The sequence below is a fragment of the Heterocephalus glaber genome, unplaced genomic scaffold (assembly GCF_053883595.1).
Source record: "Heterocephalus glaber isolate CG9 unplaced genomic scaffold, H.glaber_assembly_v1.0 deba00001538, whole genome shotgun sequence".
Lineage (NCBI taxonomy): Eukaryota > Metazoa > Chordata > Mammalia > Rodentia > Bathyergidae > Heterocephalus > Heterocephalus glaber.
In genome coordinates, this window is record NW_028258333.1 from 3,838,731 (window position 1) to 3,853,301 (window position 14,571).

Consider the following 14,571-nt stretch of genomic DNA (forward strand, 5'->3'; position numbering starts at 1 on the left):
TGGAGACTAAGAGAATAATACAAAAAATCAATGAAGCCAAGAGTTGGTTCTTCAAAAGAATCAACAAAATTGACAAACCCTTAGCCAACCGTATCAGAAAAAGGAAAGAAAAGGCCCAAATCCATGCAATTACGAATGAAAAGGGTGAAATTACAATGGACCCAGCAGAAATCCAGAGGATCATCAATACCTACTTCAAGAACCTATACGCCAATAAGATGGAAAACACAGAAGAAATGGACAGATTCCTAGATACATATGAATTACCAAAGTTGAACGAAAAAGACCTAAAAATTCTAAACAACCCAGTATCAACCAATGAAATTGAAAACGTAATTTAAAACTTACCAACTAAGAAAAGCCCAGGTCCTGATGGCTTCACTGCTGAATTCTACAAGACATTTACAGAGGAACTACTGCCACTACTGTTTAAACTCTTCAATAAAATTGAAAGGGGAGCAATACTCCCGAATTCATTCCTGGAAGCAAACATCACTTTGATGCCCAAAGCAGAGAAAGACCCAACAGAAAATGAGAACTATAGCTCAATCTCACTAATGAACATAGATGTAAAAATCCTTCATAAGATACTGGCAAATAGAATGCAAGAGATCATCAAGAAGATCACACACCCTGATCAAGTGGGATTCATCCCAGGGATGCAGGGATAGTTCAACATACGCAAATCAATCAATGTAATACACTATATCAATAGAGCCAAGGACAAAAACCATATGATCATCTCAATAGATGCAGAAAAAGCATTTGGCAGAATCCAACATGCATTTATGATAAAACCCTACAAAAAATTGGAATAGATGGTCTCTACCTCAATCTGATAAAAGCCATCTATGTAAAACCAATAGCCAATATCACATGAAATGGTCAAAAACTGAAATCCTTCACAGTAAAATCAGGAAGAAGACAAGAATGTTCATTATCACCATTCCTGTTCAATATAGTCTTGGAAACATTAGCCACAGCAAATAGACAAGAGAAAGAAAAACAAGGAATAAATATAGGAAATGAAGAAATCAAATTGTCATTATTTGCAGATGACATGATACTCTGTATAGAAGACCCCAAGAACTCCACCAGAAGTCTTCTAGACTTAATAACCAAATTCACTAAAGTAGCTGGATACAAGGTTAATACACAAAAATCAATAGCTTTCTTCTACAGGAACAACAGACTCACTGAGACAGAAATATGGCAAACAATTCCTTTCACAATAACATCCAAAAAACTGAAATACCTAGGAATCAACCTAACAAAAGAAATCAAAGACTTCTTCTCTGAAAACTATACCACTCTGAAAAGAGCGATTGAAGATGACATCAGAAAATGGAAAGACATCCCTTGTTCCAGGGTAGGAAGAATCAACATAGCGAAAATGGCCACACTTCCAAAACTGCTATATAGATTCAATGCAATCCCAATTGAAATCCCAGAAGCATACTTCACGGACCTTGAGAAAACAATCCAAAAATTCATTTGGAACAAGAAGAGACCCAGAATAGCAAAAGCAATTCTAGGTAACAGAGACATGGCAGGGAGTATCACAATTCCCAACTTGAAACTATACTACAAAGCTACTGTGATAAAAACAGCATGGTGCTGGCAAAGAAAGAGACCTGAGGACCAGTGAAACAGATTGAAGATGCAGAAACAACTCCAGACACACTCAGCCACCTCATCTTCGACAAAGGAGCTAAATACCCTCATTGGAGGAAAGATAGCCTCTTTAATAAATGGTGCTGGAAAAATTGGGTTTCAACTTGCCAAAGATTAAAACTAGACCTGTATCTCTCACCATGCACTAAACTAAAATCAAAATGGATTAAAGATCTAAATATTAAAACAGAAACGCTGAACCAGCTGGAACAGAGGTTAGGTAGAACTCTTGAAGACATTGGTGTAAGGAAAGATTTTATGAACAAAACCTCAGTTGCACATGAACTAGCACAAACAATCAACAACTGGGATCTCTTCTTACTAAAAAGCTTCTGCACAGCAAAAGAAACCACCAGCAGTGCAAAGAGATGACCCACAATGTGGGAAAAAAGTTGCACCTGCTGTTCCTCAGACAAAGCTCTACTATCTTGAATCTATAAAGAACTTTAAAAAAAGCAGACCTCCCAAATTTAAAGACCTAATACGAAAATGGGCATCTGAAATGAACAGACATTTCTCAGACAAAGAAATAGAAATAGCAAATAAACATATGAAAAAATGTTCAACATCACTGGTCATTCGAGAGATACAAATGAAAGCAAAGCTGAGATTCCACCTCACCCCAGAAAGAATGGCTGCCATCATGAAATCAACCAATAACAAATGCTGGCAGGGGTGTGGGGAAAGTGGAAAACTGCTCCACTGTTGGTGGGAGTGTCGACTGGTCCAACTACTGTGGAAATCAGTATGGAGATACCTCAAAGAACTAGGACTGGAAGTCCCATTTGACCCAGCTATTCCCCTGCTGGGGATCTTCCCCAAAGAATTAAAAGAATCATACCACAGTGATATATGTGCATTCATGTTCACAGCAGTACAGTTTGTAATAGCTAAAACTTGGAAGCAGCCCAATTGCCCATCAAATGGAGAATGGATAAAGAAAGTGTGATTTTTGTATAAAATAGAGTAATACTCAGCCATAAAGAATGAGAAATTAGAGACATTTATAGCTAAATGGATGCACATTGAGGCCATACTCTTAAGTGAAATAAATAGGACACACATGTGTAAATACCGAATAGTTTCTCTAGTGTGAGAAACTGAAAGTGTAAATAAGAACTAAAAGATATAATAGATAATGTGAAATAAGAAGAAAAGGGGCAAAGGGGAAGGGGAAGTCAGAGGGGCAGGAGAAAGGAAAGAAGGGAATGGAATTAATATGAGAAAATGAAGCCAGGGATTTAGCTCAGTGGTTCCACCACCTGCTTTCCAAGCAGAAGGACCCGAGTTCCAGCCCTGGTACAAAAAAAAAAAAAAAAAAAGAAAATGAAAAAATGGAAACAAAGTCTTTGTAAATAGGGAGGGATGGAGGGGTTGAAGGGTGGGCAGGGTAATAGGGAAAAAATAAGAACCAGGAGAGATTATGTAAAGGTGCAAATTCCCGATGATGAATGTCATTATATTGTATACCTAAAATACACCAATAAAATTAATTTTAAAAAAGGATAATTTTCATCAAAGAACAACCATTATTTAGTTGTGTTTATATGAATCTAATCATTTTAAAGAACAAAACATGAATGTGATAGTTGAATTGAAAACTGGGCAACAGATCTTTTTTCTGATAAACAAGTTAATCTAAAAATCGAAGCTCCAGTTGGTATAACACCTGGGTTATTACAAACATAAAATTTTATATTGTTTCAATGAGTACCATTTTTACAGCTTTTCAAATAGCAATCTAATAATAGGAATACATTATTTTCACTATTCTTGTCAATAGTATATTAATCCAATCTATTTCTATAAACTGCATGTTTACTCTTTGTTATATATCTGAGGAAGAAAATACCAGAGGTTACATATAAAACTCTAAAGTGTTGTTTCCACATCATAATAAATATTCCCTTGCCAAAAACAAGTTGAGTCTGGGGAAATTTCACTCCTTGTTGTTTGATTTCGAAGCAAAATATATATATGGTATTCATCTCATATCGATTTGAGTGACACAGAGTCATGCTTGGTATGAGCAGAACTTTGACATTTTTGGTGGGTAAGACCCCGTAGCAAGAAAAAAGCCACCTAAGAGATCATCATTTGCCCTACTCATAAGAAGACAAAGTAGTCCTTCCTCCCTCCTCACCTCTCTCATGTTCCATGCATGATTTGGGGGGCAGACAGGAGTTTCCAAAGATGTCCCTTCCCTTGTGTACTTCACACAATGTGAGCTTGACATGTCCCCTGTTGAGAAATGCGGGTGGGTGGGACTGTCGCTGCTTTGACAGAGAGATTACAGCAGAATTGAACCTCTGAGGCGAGGTCATGAAAGTGATAGAGCCACTTCCTTGCTCTCTGGACCACTCCCTCTTTGAGCCCTTAGGCCACCATGAAAGCAGCCCAGTTCTTGGGCTGCATTGCCATGCGCAAGCCCAGAGTAGCCACTGAAGATACCGTGGAGCTACTGAAGATACCGTGGAGCTGTCAGAGACCATATGAAGAGAGATGCTGAGCCGGTAGCCGCTCCTCCAGACGCTGAGTGCAGGGGCGAGACCCTCCGACTCACAACCACCCAGCTGGAGTGCAGAAATTCAAAGAGATGAGACAACAGCTGCTATCTGAAGCCACTAAGTTTGGGGGCGATCTGCTACACAACAATAAGAGCAAGAAAAATCAACTTTCTAGAGGGTGCCTTTTATTTGAAAGGAAATATTTTTTCTCTCTTCTTTTGTTTTGTGTTTGTTTGGGGATTCTAGGGATCAACTGAACCCAGGGCCTGGTGCACACTAGGTAAGTGCTCTGCCTCTGAGCTACACCCCTCCCCAAAAACCTGAAATAGTTTTAATATTGCTGTTCCATGACTGCTTAGCTCTTTCACTGTGAACTGGAACCTCAGATCTAGGTCGAGGTCCCCCTGCCCAGGCCATTCCTTATCTGAAAGAGAAAAGACAGGAGAGCCTGTGGAGGTCAGGTCACTGGGAGTGCAAAGGAGAAATCAGTTACTAACCCCTTCCTCCAGTGAGCTGCGGGCAGCTAATTAAAGGCTTTTGTTGCCTGATTCGGGGAGGGCAGGGAAAGGGGAGGGCGCGGGCTCCTAACCACAGAGCTGTGCTGAAATCCAAGCAGTGCAGAGTCAGCACAGCGTAGGGGTCTTTATCCCTGAACAGCAGCAGTCTGAGCTTCATCTAAGTTTATCAGCAAGGCGGTGTTTTCTAGTTCGCTTTTTCTAGTAAAAATGCATCTCTTACTGCCAAATGTATCAACACCCTATGGCAGCAGCACCTTGAGCAGAGGTCTGGGTTCCATCACTGCACTTTCAAGCTGTTGCACCTGGGGCCGTCAGCTAATTGCTTTGAGTCTCCGCATTTTCATCAAGGAAACTGAACAGCCACACTGCAGAGCCGTGTGCGGAGGAAAGGAGAGTGTGCATAGCACACCTAGCCCAGGGCCGGCCCTCGGAAACGATGACAACTTCCTTGTCTTTCTCTTCTAGTTTGAGCTCTGCTGCTCATTATTTGTGTGACTCTAGGAAATTGTCTTCGCCTCTCTGAGCTTTGGTTTAATGTGCGAGCATAATTTTTCATGTGTAAAATGAGCTATCTCACATCCTCATTCACTCTATACTTCCAGGATTTCTGCCATTGACTTGTGTCTCCAGCTGTGGTCCCATGATATCCCCAACCACCCTGCGCGTGTTTCCATGGGTCACCCTTGTCCTGGGCAATGCAGCTGTGCATTCCTGACCCTCTCATCTCTGTTTTCAAGGGAAAATCCAAAACTGGGCACACGATTCCCTTCATGCTGATCCTTGGAACTCCCTCTGCAGCCTCTGCCTCCACCTGTCTCTGAGACCCACAGTGCGGCTGCTCCAAACCCCTCGGCGCCCTACAGCCGCATGCCCTTCCTCCCTTGGCCTCTTCCTCCTCACGTCCACACTGCCATGGTCCATTTCACTGTCTAGTTTCCACTGGGCGTCACCTTCCCAGAAAGCCCTCCCTGACCCTCCAAGGCAGGAGCTTCTTTTCCAGTTTTCCTTGGCAAAAATAAATCTAGTGAATGCTTCCAGCCCAGAACTGACCCTCTGCAATGAAAGGGCCAGTCTACCTCTCCTAGCTCGGTTTTGAACTCCCCAAGGTAGGGACGTGTCCATTTTTCATTTCTTTATCCAGCACCACAGGTGCTCAGCCCATGTTTGTTGGACCTGGAATGACAATCAGACAACAAACTGGAATGCTGCTGGGCTGTGGGCTCTCCTCACTCCAGATCAGCCCCTCTAGGGCTTAACAGGCTTTTGATGTTCTTCCCAAGTTGCACCCACTGGTGAGAAAAAAGGTAGTGTGCCTATCTTCCTTTTAAGTCATTGCTTCGCAACCAAATGGTTTTGGTGGAAGACTTCTTAAAAAATAAAAGTAGAGGGTTTTGTTACTCTGCCCTATGGTCTCTAGTTTGCATTTCTAAAACTCACATTCAGGATCAAGTCTGTCTTGGACGATAAGACACTATGATCCAAGGCTCACAAAGCACATGGAAAAGGTGGAGAATGAGTCTGGAGAGGAAAGTGGAAAGAGGGTGGGAGAACTTGTGCCATATCCCGGAGCTGGGCAGGGCCAGTGGGATGAAGGAAGCATCCAGAAAACCGAAACGGCCCAGGACCAGGCCAGGACCTCTTGTTCATCACTCCAAGAGGATCCCATTCCTCTTGTCCTGATTCCCAAAGGTCCCTGTTCCAAACCCTCCTCCATCAGACCCCAAACCTCTCTTCCTGCTTCTCCTCCTCCCCACACCCAAGCCCCATTGTGTTTCTAGCACCGGCTACTCAGAAAAACAAAGCAGTCAAGGGCCTCGGCCTCAGTTCTGCCCCAAAAGGGCTCAAGTTGGTGTCTGACTCACACGTGCCATGTGTCCTTGAGGCAGCCTTGAGCCTATGCCCTCTGAGCCCAAATTTTCTCTTCTTTCTAAGATGAAAATCACAGCAGCACCTCCCTTGTAAGGCTATAATGGGAGTGAGGTCATCATGCAAACTGCTTAGCACAGGTGTAGGTTGTGAGGGCTGTCACAACAAACCACCACAGTACAAGTCCTCTAAACAACATAAATTTATTTTCTTACAGTTCTGGAGGCTGGAAGTCCAAGATCAAGATGTCTGCAGGTCTGGTTTCTTTGAGGTCTCTCGAGATGGTGCCTTTTTGCTGTGTCCTCAGGTGGTCACCCCTCAGTCTGTGGGAATTTATGTTCTAATCTTCTTTAAGGACTTCAATCTATGAGTTTGGTGAGTACAGGATTTAGCCCATAACACACAGTGAACATTTCCTCTGTAGCGGTGATCAGAAGTAGACTTGCTGGCTATAACAAGATGTCTTTTTACTAAACTGTAAGTGGTGTGAGCCTCCTGGAGGGCTTGATCCTCTCTTTCTCTCTCAGTGCAGCTCTGGAGGCCCCATCCGGTCTCAGCCACTGCTGCAGCAGCATCAGCTTCCCTCCACCCTGGGCTCCTACCTGAGCCTGCATCAGGCCTTGGCCCTTCAGAAGGCCGATTCTGGCCGGAGTGCTCTGCCCTCTCTGCCCTCTTGCTGGCTGTGGAACAGGCTCCATTCCCTCTTCACAGCTGCCGTCCCCAGGAGGCTTCGAGCTTTGCACACCAGAGGATCCACGTCTGTTTGTCCTCTGCCTATCCCCACCCCCCACCACAGTGCCCTGCTCTTGGTTGGCCCCCTTTTGTGGATCAATGCCAGAGTCAGCAACAGTAGCTTTCTCAGGGCCAGGCCTTGCTCATTTCTCTTAATGAACAAGAAGACACCGATGCATCACAGTCCTTTTATTTTTTACCCAAGACAGGCTGCAAAACATTCAAAACTGACCCACACAGCCTGCAGCTTTCCAAAAGTAAGACTTTTAATTCTTTTTCAACATGCAAGAAGTCCAACAAAGTCCACCTGCAGGCTGCTTCAAAAAAGAAAGAAAATATGTCCACCAACAGACGAATGGATAAAGCAAATGTGGTATTTATACACAATGGAGTACTACTGTGCCATAGAGAAGGATACATTTGAGGCATTTGTAGGAAAATGGATGCACCTTGAGACCATAATGGTAGGTGAAATAGATCAGACACACAAGCTTAAATATCGCATGGTTTGTCTTATATGAGAAACCCAAAGTATAAATAAAGAGCAAAATAAAACATAAATAATAGGAAACCGAGAGATCTTTTGCAAAAAACAAGGGGGCCAAGACATGGAGGGAGGGGGAGCGAGGGAAGCAGGGCCCTAAACAAGAATTAAGGTGTGGGATGCATGTGTCCCAACTCCCCACGAGGAATGAAATCCTCACGTACTGCAAACATGTACTACTGAGAAAAAGAGACATTCTGATATTCTGACCCCTCATATTACCTCCCTATGGCAGAAATGGCAGCCTTTGGAAATCCAGTCATGACTGTGTGACCCCTTCCGGGGGTAGGTACAATGCCAGGCCTTCTCCACAGACTTACAGCTGAAGCTCTGCACAGGTTCCACCCAGGAATGTGACAAGCATCCCACTGCTCTCTCCTTTCTCAACATACACAGTGTCTCCTGGAGACAGGCCACTGGTCTCACTGTAAGCTACTCAACAACAGTGGGAAGGGGTCCAATCCGAGCATCTCACTGGGTTCCCATGAGAAAAGGGAAAAAAACCACCATGAACTGTATAATGAGCATAGAGAGGGAAGGAGAGAGCAGGAAAATAGGAAGAAATGAGGGAGGGAAGAAAAGAGAAGGAACAAAGGGAGGGAGAACGGAGAGAGGGAAGGAGAAATGAGAAAAAGGAGTGTAAAGAAAGAGAGGAAAAGAAAGTGTAGTCATGTTCCCCCAGAGCTTTCCCACTGTAAACCCAGGAGGTTACAGTAAACACACTGTAAACACAGGAAGTACTTAGTGCTTCCTGAATTGAACTGAACTGCTCAGGTATCTTCAATAACGTTTCTTCCCACTCTGGCCTTTTTTTCTAAGCATTTTCCTAAGAGAAGAAAATTCACTCCACTAACACTAGGTCCTTCACAGCACACCCAGCACCTGGCAGTGGCAGGACCTGGCCCCGACAAGAGATGAGAAACGGATCCACACCCTGTCAGGCTGGTTTCCTTGGATGAGACTCTCTGCAATCTGAGAAATAAAAATATCCTTGGGTGGTAATTCACTCTTGAGTTGAAGCTCTTGGTTTTTGTTCATAACAAAGTAACTGAGCATTTGTCTCACTCTTTTTGTCTGTCTGTCAAAGGCCTTACGAAGTACAGCCAAGTGCAAACAGTGGAGAGGTATAAATCAACAGCCACTGTGCTCAGTGCCAGGTAAGAGCTCACTGTGACTAAAGGGAAAATGTAACAGGTGAACTTCCTCCTAGCATTTCTGATGCCACCAGGAAGAACCGATTCCTCGAAATATCCACACTCTCAGCATCTTTCCTCTGTGCTGATACTCACTTCCCAAATGCCATTCCCCCCCACCTAGAGAAAAATAGGGGTGGTGTTCCCCTAGGGAATATTAAGTCTGTGGAGGTCACGTTTCAGGCATGGGACGATTACACTTTGCTTCAGTGTCAGTTTCTATTTTTGCTAAATAATGTAACCACAGAAACCCACGTTTGCAACATTAATTGCAGAGAATAATGGTTATTTTTACCATTGTTGTTTTAAAGGCTACACTGCAGGCTGAGTGACAGGTCTGTAGTAGATTAACTTTCCACCTTGTAAATTGTGCAAAAAAAACCCAAAAAAACTGTACCTTCCTCACCAACTATACATTTATAATCACTTGTCATTTCTTAAAGAATATCATTTCTTCCCCCATCTCAATACGGCATCAAAGGTCCCTTTCAAGCACAGACATTTCTATTTCATTCTGATCCCTTTGACCACTAACATTAGTCAGTCTTTACATATTTGTCAATTAATTTTACCCGGAAGGACTGTTTCTAACAACACCAAAGGCACTGGACCTTGTCAAACAAAAACATTACGTCAGTCTCCATACACTACCTGGCCATGCTGCGATCTGCGATGCACAGACAACGGGACAACCCAGACCTGATAAAAGTATTCCTGGGGTGACGTGCCAGACACCCTTCTCATATTAAAATCAAATATAAAGATCTCAGCCTCTCACCCTGACAGTGCGGTCAGTCCTCCCCTGGACTCGCCTGCTGTTCTCTTCTCATGGTGTATCAAAAAACTCTTACCTCTTAACTTTTCTGTATTCCTTGACTATTAGTAAATTCTTTTTACCATGCACATGCCGAGCCTCATAGGGCATTAGTGATAAGTTATTGGGGCTACCGAAATCTTTTTCCTGTTGACCTTGGACAAGAGACAATATGCTGCTATTGACAAGCGTTAACACAACACCGTAGGAACAGGAAGATTGAGCAACACATTCATTCTTGCTTTTCTTCACATTCATCCGGATGTGCTCATTTACCACCTTCTCCTTGCAGTTTATGTAAAACAGGAGCTATGTGCTTAGCTGGGGGAGAGAGTAGGAATTGCAAATGAGTGTTATAAAGATGTGACTTATGGTCACGGAAAACAAAATATTTACCAAAGGATGCTGCTTGCCTCTGAAGAAAGTTGTGCAAACATTTTATCATTTATCATTTTTCTAACTACAAAATTTGTATATTTTATAAATATTTCATATACTTTATAAAACATTTTAAATAAAGAAACAATTAAACTCCTCTTTAATGTCACTAGCCAGATCAATATTTTGGTGTGTGTTCTTCTATTCTATTTTTTATTTATATATCTTTTTTATTTTCATAAAATTGCAAACTTATGCCTTTAACTTTTTTCTCAATACTCGTCAACATGTTACCAAGCATTTTTCAATAATATCTGAGGGATGAGCATCTTTGCAAATCTAATAGCTAAAAAGAGGTGTGTTGAGTTAATTTCCTAGAATACTACTAAGATTAAACAAGAGACATTTGATATTTTTAAATTCTTTACCTTCACCTGGAACACACCAACAGAAAATCAGAGGCAAAGAGCACAGCAGCGAAACCTTAAAACCAAGCACATGGCACACGGCATGAAGTTCGCAGCTGTTTTTAATCCTTACAGGCTAAAACTTGGTGAACTATATATGATTTTATAGTATATGGATTTTTAAATTCAGACATACAAAAAAAGTGCATTGGTTTACTGGAATTTAACACAGCAATGCCATCATATGTCATTCCAGGGTAAGTAATCCTCCAACAATGGGGAGAGGAGTCACTAAAAAGACTAACATGAACCAAGTATTCACCTTCAAAGAGAGACAACATAGATCTACCGAAAATTCCAAGTATTATGACATACGAATTTTCCTGAAAACAAGAATGTTAATATGTGTCCACCCTAACGAGATGTTCACAAGAACAAAACAGCAACTTTTGAGCAAGGTAATTATTATACTGAGAAATTCTGCATGATCTCACAAGTGGAATCTAAAAAAAAGTTGAATTCATGGACCCAGAGTGTTAGGATGACAGCTACCAGAGGCTGGGGTGGGGTACAGGGCTGGGGAGATGTGGAATGGAGGCAAATTTTCAGTTAAACAGGAAGGATAATGAAAATGTCTTGAGATCTATTGTTCAGCACAGTGACTACAGTTAGTAACAACATATTCTTGAAAATATAAGTGGACTTTGTGTTCACAAAGAAGTATAGGAGATATTACCATAATTAGCTCAACTTAGCTATTCTACAATAAGTACAACTTTCAAAGCATCATGTTGTACATGGTAAATGTATACAATTCTTGTCAATTAAAATAATTCAAGAACTTTCCAGGGAGGAGGAAAATGCTAAAGTAAACACAGTTACATTGTTCTTACTTCAATAAGAATAAATTCTTATTTGTGAAATAATGACAGGGAACATATTTTATGGATCAGCATATTGGATTCCTATAGTTATGTGGCTAAAGATAGTATAGCTAAATTAAAATATACATAAATGCAATCTCTCCTGGAGGTACATGCACCATACCTGGGGTTTTTATTGTTTTTTGGTTTTCATTTCACAACATTCACTTAGAGAAAGAGCTAGGAATGTAGTTCACTGGTAGATTGCTTGCCTACATTACCAAAGTGCTAGGTTGGAACTTCAGCACCGAAATAACAAAAAAAGAAAAGACTTTAAAAATGAAAAGAGCAAGCCCCCGTGAAGAGGAAGCAGAGGGAACGCTGGGCTGCCAGCTGCTCCTCAGCGGCTCCGCAGCGAGGCCAGAGTAAGCAGCCCACCCGGGCTTTCTTGCACACCGTCTCTCTCCCTGTCTCCAAGGGAACTAAACGTTTGCTTTTGTCCAAAGCCAAGGTCCAGAGAGCGCTAGTAACAGCCAACAAACTTGACACAAAGCGACCTTCACCACACCTGGGTATCTTGGATGCTCGCTAGGGAACAACCAGTGGCCCTTTACCAGCAAGAGGAAGCGGACAGCAGCGCGCAGACAGGCGCGGGAGGAGAGGCGACCGGAGCCTACTGCTCTCGCACTGTACGTGAAACCTGCAAAGCTCATGAAACCGCACCTCTAGCCCTACAGGCCCCTGAAAGCGCTCTCGGGCCCCAAACCCCAAAGCTTAACCCCGGACGAAAGCCTCACCCCGTCACCGTCAGCACCCCTCCCGCCCGGAAGCCCGGGGCCGCCGGCCCGCGCATGCGCACGAGGGCCGGGCCGGGCGCAGAGCCCGCGGCAGCGCACGGTACCAGCTTTTCCATGGCGCTGGCGGCGCCGCTCGGCCGGGACTCGGGCGCGGTGATCACGGCCCGGGGCAGGGTTCCCACTGCTGTCGCCTCCGCCGTCCCGGCCCGCACTGTCTGCCGAGTCCGCTCTGGCCGCGAGACCTCCCGCTCTCCCCGCAGTTCGCGGCTCCCGGCTGTTTGCGGCTCCTGGCGTTGCCATGGGGACGCAGGATGCTCCGCCTGGACCCAACTCCCTCCTTCCGCCCGGGGAGGCGCGGAAGCGGGTTCGGAGCCGGTGCCCGGAGCCCAGGGCCACCCAGAGCCGCAGGCCGGGCCCATGCCATTGCTTCAGCTTCCCTTCGGGTTTCTGTTAGGTCTCTGGTGAATGCTGTTACCAGCATCATCTGTAGCCACATCCAGTTATTTGGATTTGCCTGAATGCGCAATTTTAGGTGTCTCTGGCTTCGGGAGAAAAGAAAATTCCAAATAGAATTGAGAAGGTTTCCACTTCAACTCACCTAGCTTCCCACAGCCTGGAATTGGAGTTAGAATCTTCTCATCACTTTGTTGTCTGGTACTTTCGCTACTGTTTCATCTTAGCCCTCAATGGGATTTTTTTTCTTTCTTCACGGAGACAGGGTCTCCCTATGTACTTCAGGCTGTCCTTGAACTCTTTATTATAGCCCAGGCTAGTGTGAAATTTGCAGCAATCCTCCTTCCTCAGCCTCCTGAGTGCTGGGACTACAGGCATGCACCACCACTCCCTGCTCAATGGTAATTTTTAAACTGGAGATGACAAAACACTAAACACTGCCTACCTGTCCGAGCAATACATGAAGCCCATGAAACTTTGTGTTACTTTCCAGAGGAACTTGAGTGGAATAATGTATTTCCCACTTACAAACTCCTCTCTCAGCCAAACTAGCTCTGTCCAATAGGGACATAATGTGTGGCGTACATGTAAATTCATATTTAATAGGAGCCGTATTTTAAAAAGTAAAGCAACAGGTGAAAATAATGTTATGTTTCATTTAACCTAATATATACTAATTATTATTTGTATATGCCATCAATATAAAAATTTTTCTCAAGATAGTTTATATTGTTTTGTCATACACAGTCCTCACAATCTGATGTGTGTTTACAAGTACAGCACACTTCAGTTCAGCCCAGCCACATTTCAAGTGCTCGATGGCCAAGGGGACTGCGGCTACTGTCTTGGACAGGACAGGTCTACTAGATCATAAATTCTAGGAAGGACAACTCCAAATCCTCGTAAGAGGGGCCCATTGCATTTGCTCAGAAGGCCTATCAAACACTTGATAAATTCAAACAATTGTCTTGCTTCTTACCGGGAAAAAAACTCAAAAAGTTAAGCAGAATAAGCAATCTTCAGAAACTAATAATATTTAACATGATGTTTCAAACTCTCTGATTCATAAGCAATCTGTGTAATTTTGCCTAAAAAGGGCCACCTTTGCCATGGATGCCTTTCATGTTTGCAGGAAGAGCATGCTGACCTGGGACTCAAGTTCCCTCCCCCTCTGCTGTCAGGGACTGCACCCTCTCATTATCCTGCCTCCTCCTCAATGTCATCAGAGGTCATATCCTGTAATCACACAAGCAACCTGTCCCTCAAGAGGACTGAGAAGGGGGAAAGAAAGCTCGAGCTCTTCTAGTGACTGTTGTGTGTCAACTCATTTTATCTTTGCTCTAAACTTGACCGTCGTCATTATGGCCCTGGTCATGGAGTACACACAGAGCCATGAACTGGCTTGCCCAAGTTACACAGGCAGAAGAGAACGAGCTGTGAGCCTGGCAGTCTGGCCCCACACATGCCTGCCCTCTGTCCTAGGGGGAGAGGGAAGATCTTCCAAAATACTGCCTCAGCAGCGTAGGTCTGCCTGATTTCCGAAAGAAAGCAGGGCTACCACTGGCTGAATGCAACCTTATAGTTCTCTAATCTGTGCCATCTTAAGCAAAAGTGAACTAGACCTTTTTGTCTCAGGTACTCCCTTTCTGCTGAAATTCTCTTGCTCTCAGAGAACCATTGCTGCTGAGGATCCCAAGCTTAAGCAACTCCCTTGGACCTGGCCTGGTCCCAGACCTTCCTCAGCCATGTTGGTCCACCACGAGTACTGAATGACTCCCTACCTTGGGCACCAACCCCATGAGACCTCCTCCTGGTTTCCTGATAG

General features: G+C 43.7%; 1 protein-coding gene across 3 annotated transcripts in view; it reads right to left on the bottom strand.

Moving 5' to 3' along the window:
- Dnah5 (dynein axonemal heavy chain 5) overlaps positions 1 to 12,721 on the bottom strand; it is a 332,580-nt gene extending 319,859 nt beyond the window's left edge. For all 3 annotated transcript variants that reach the window (XM_087189237.1, XM_087189236.1, XM_013072408.3), the window contains exon 1: positions 12,398 to 12,721. In XM_087189237.1, coding sequence (XP_087045363.1) covers positions 12,398 to 12,712 — 315 coding nt within the window. In that variant the 5' untranslated portion in view covers positions 12,713 to 12,721. The remainder of the gene's footprint in view (positions 1 to 12,397) is intronic.
- Between the last annotated feature and the right edge of the window lie 1,850 nt (positions 12,722 to 14,571).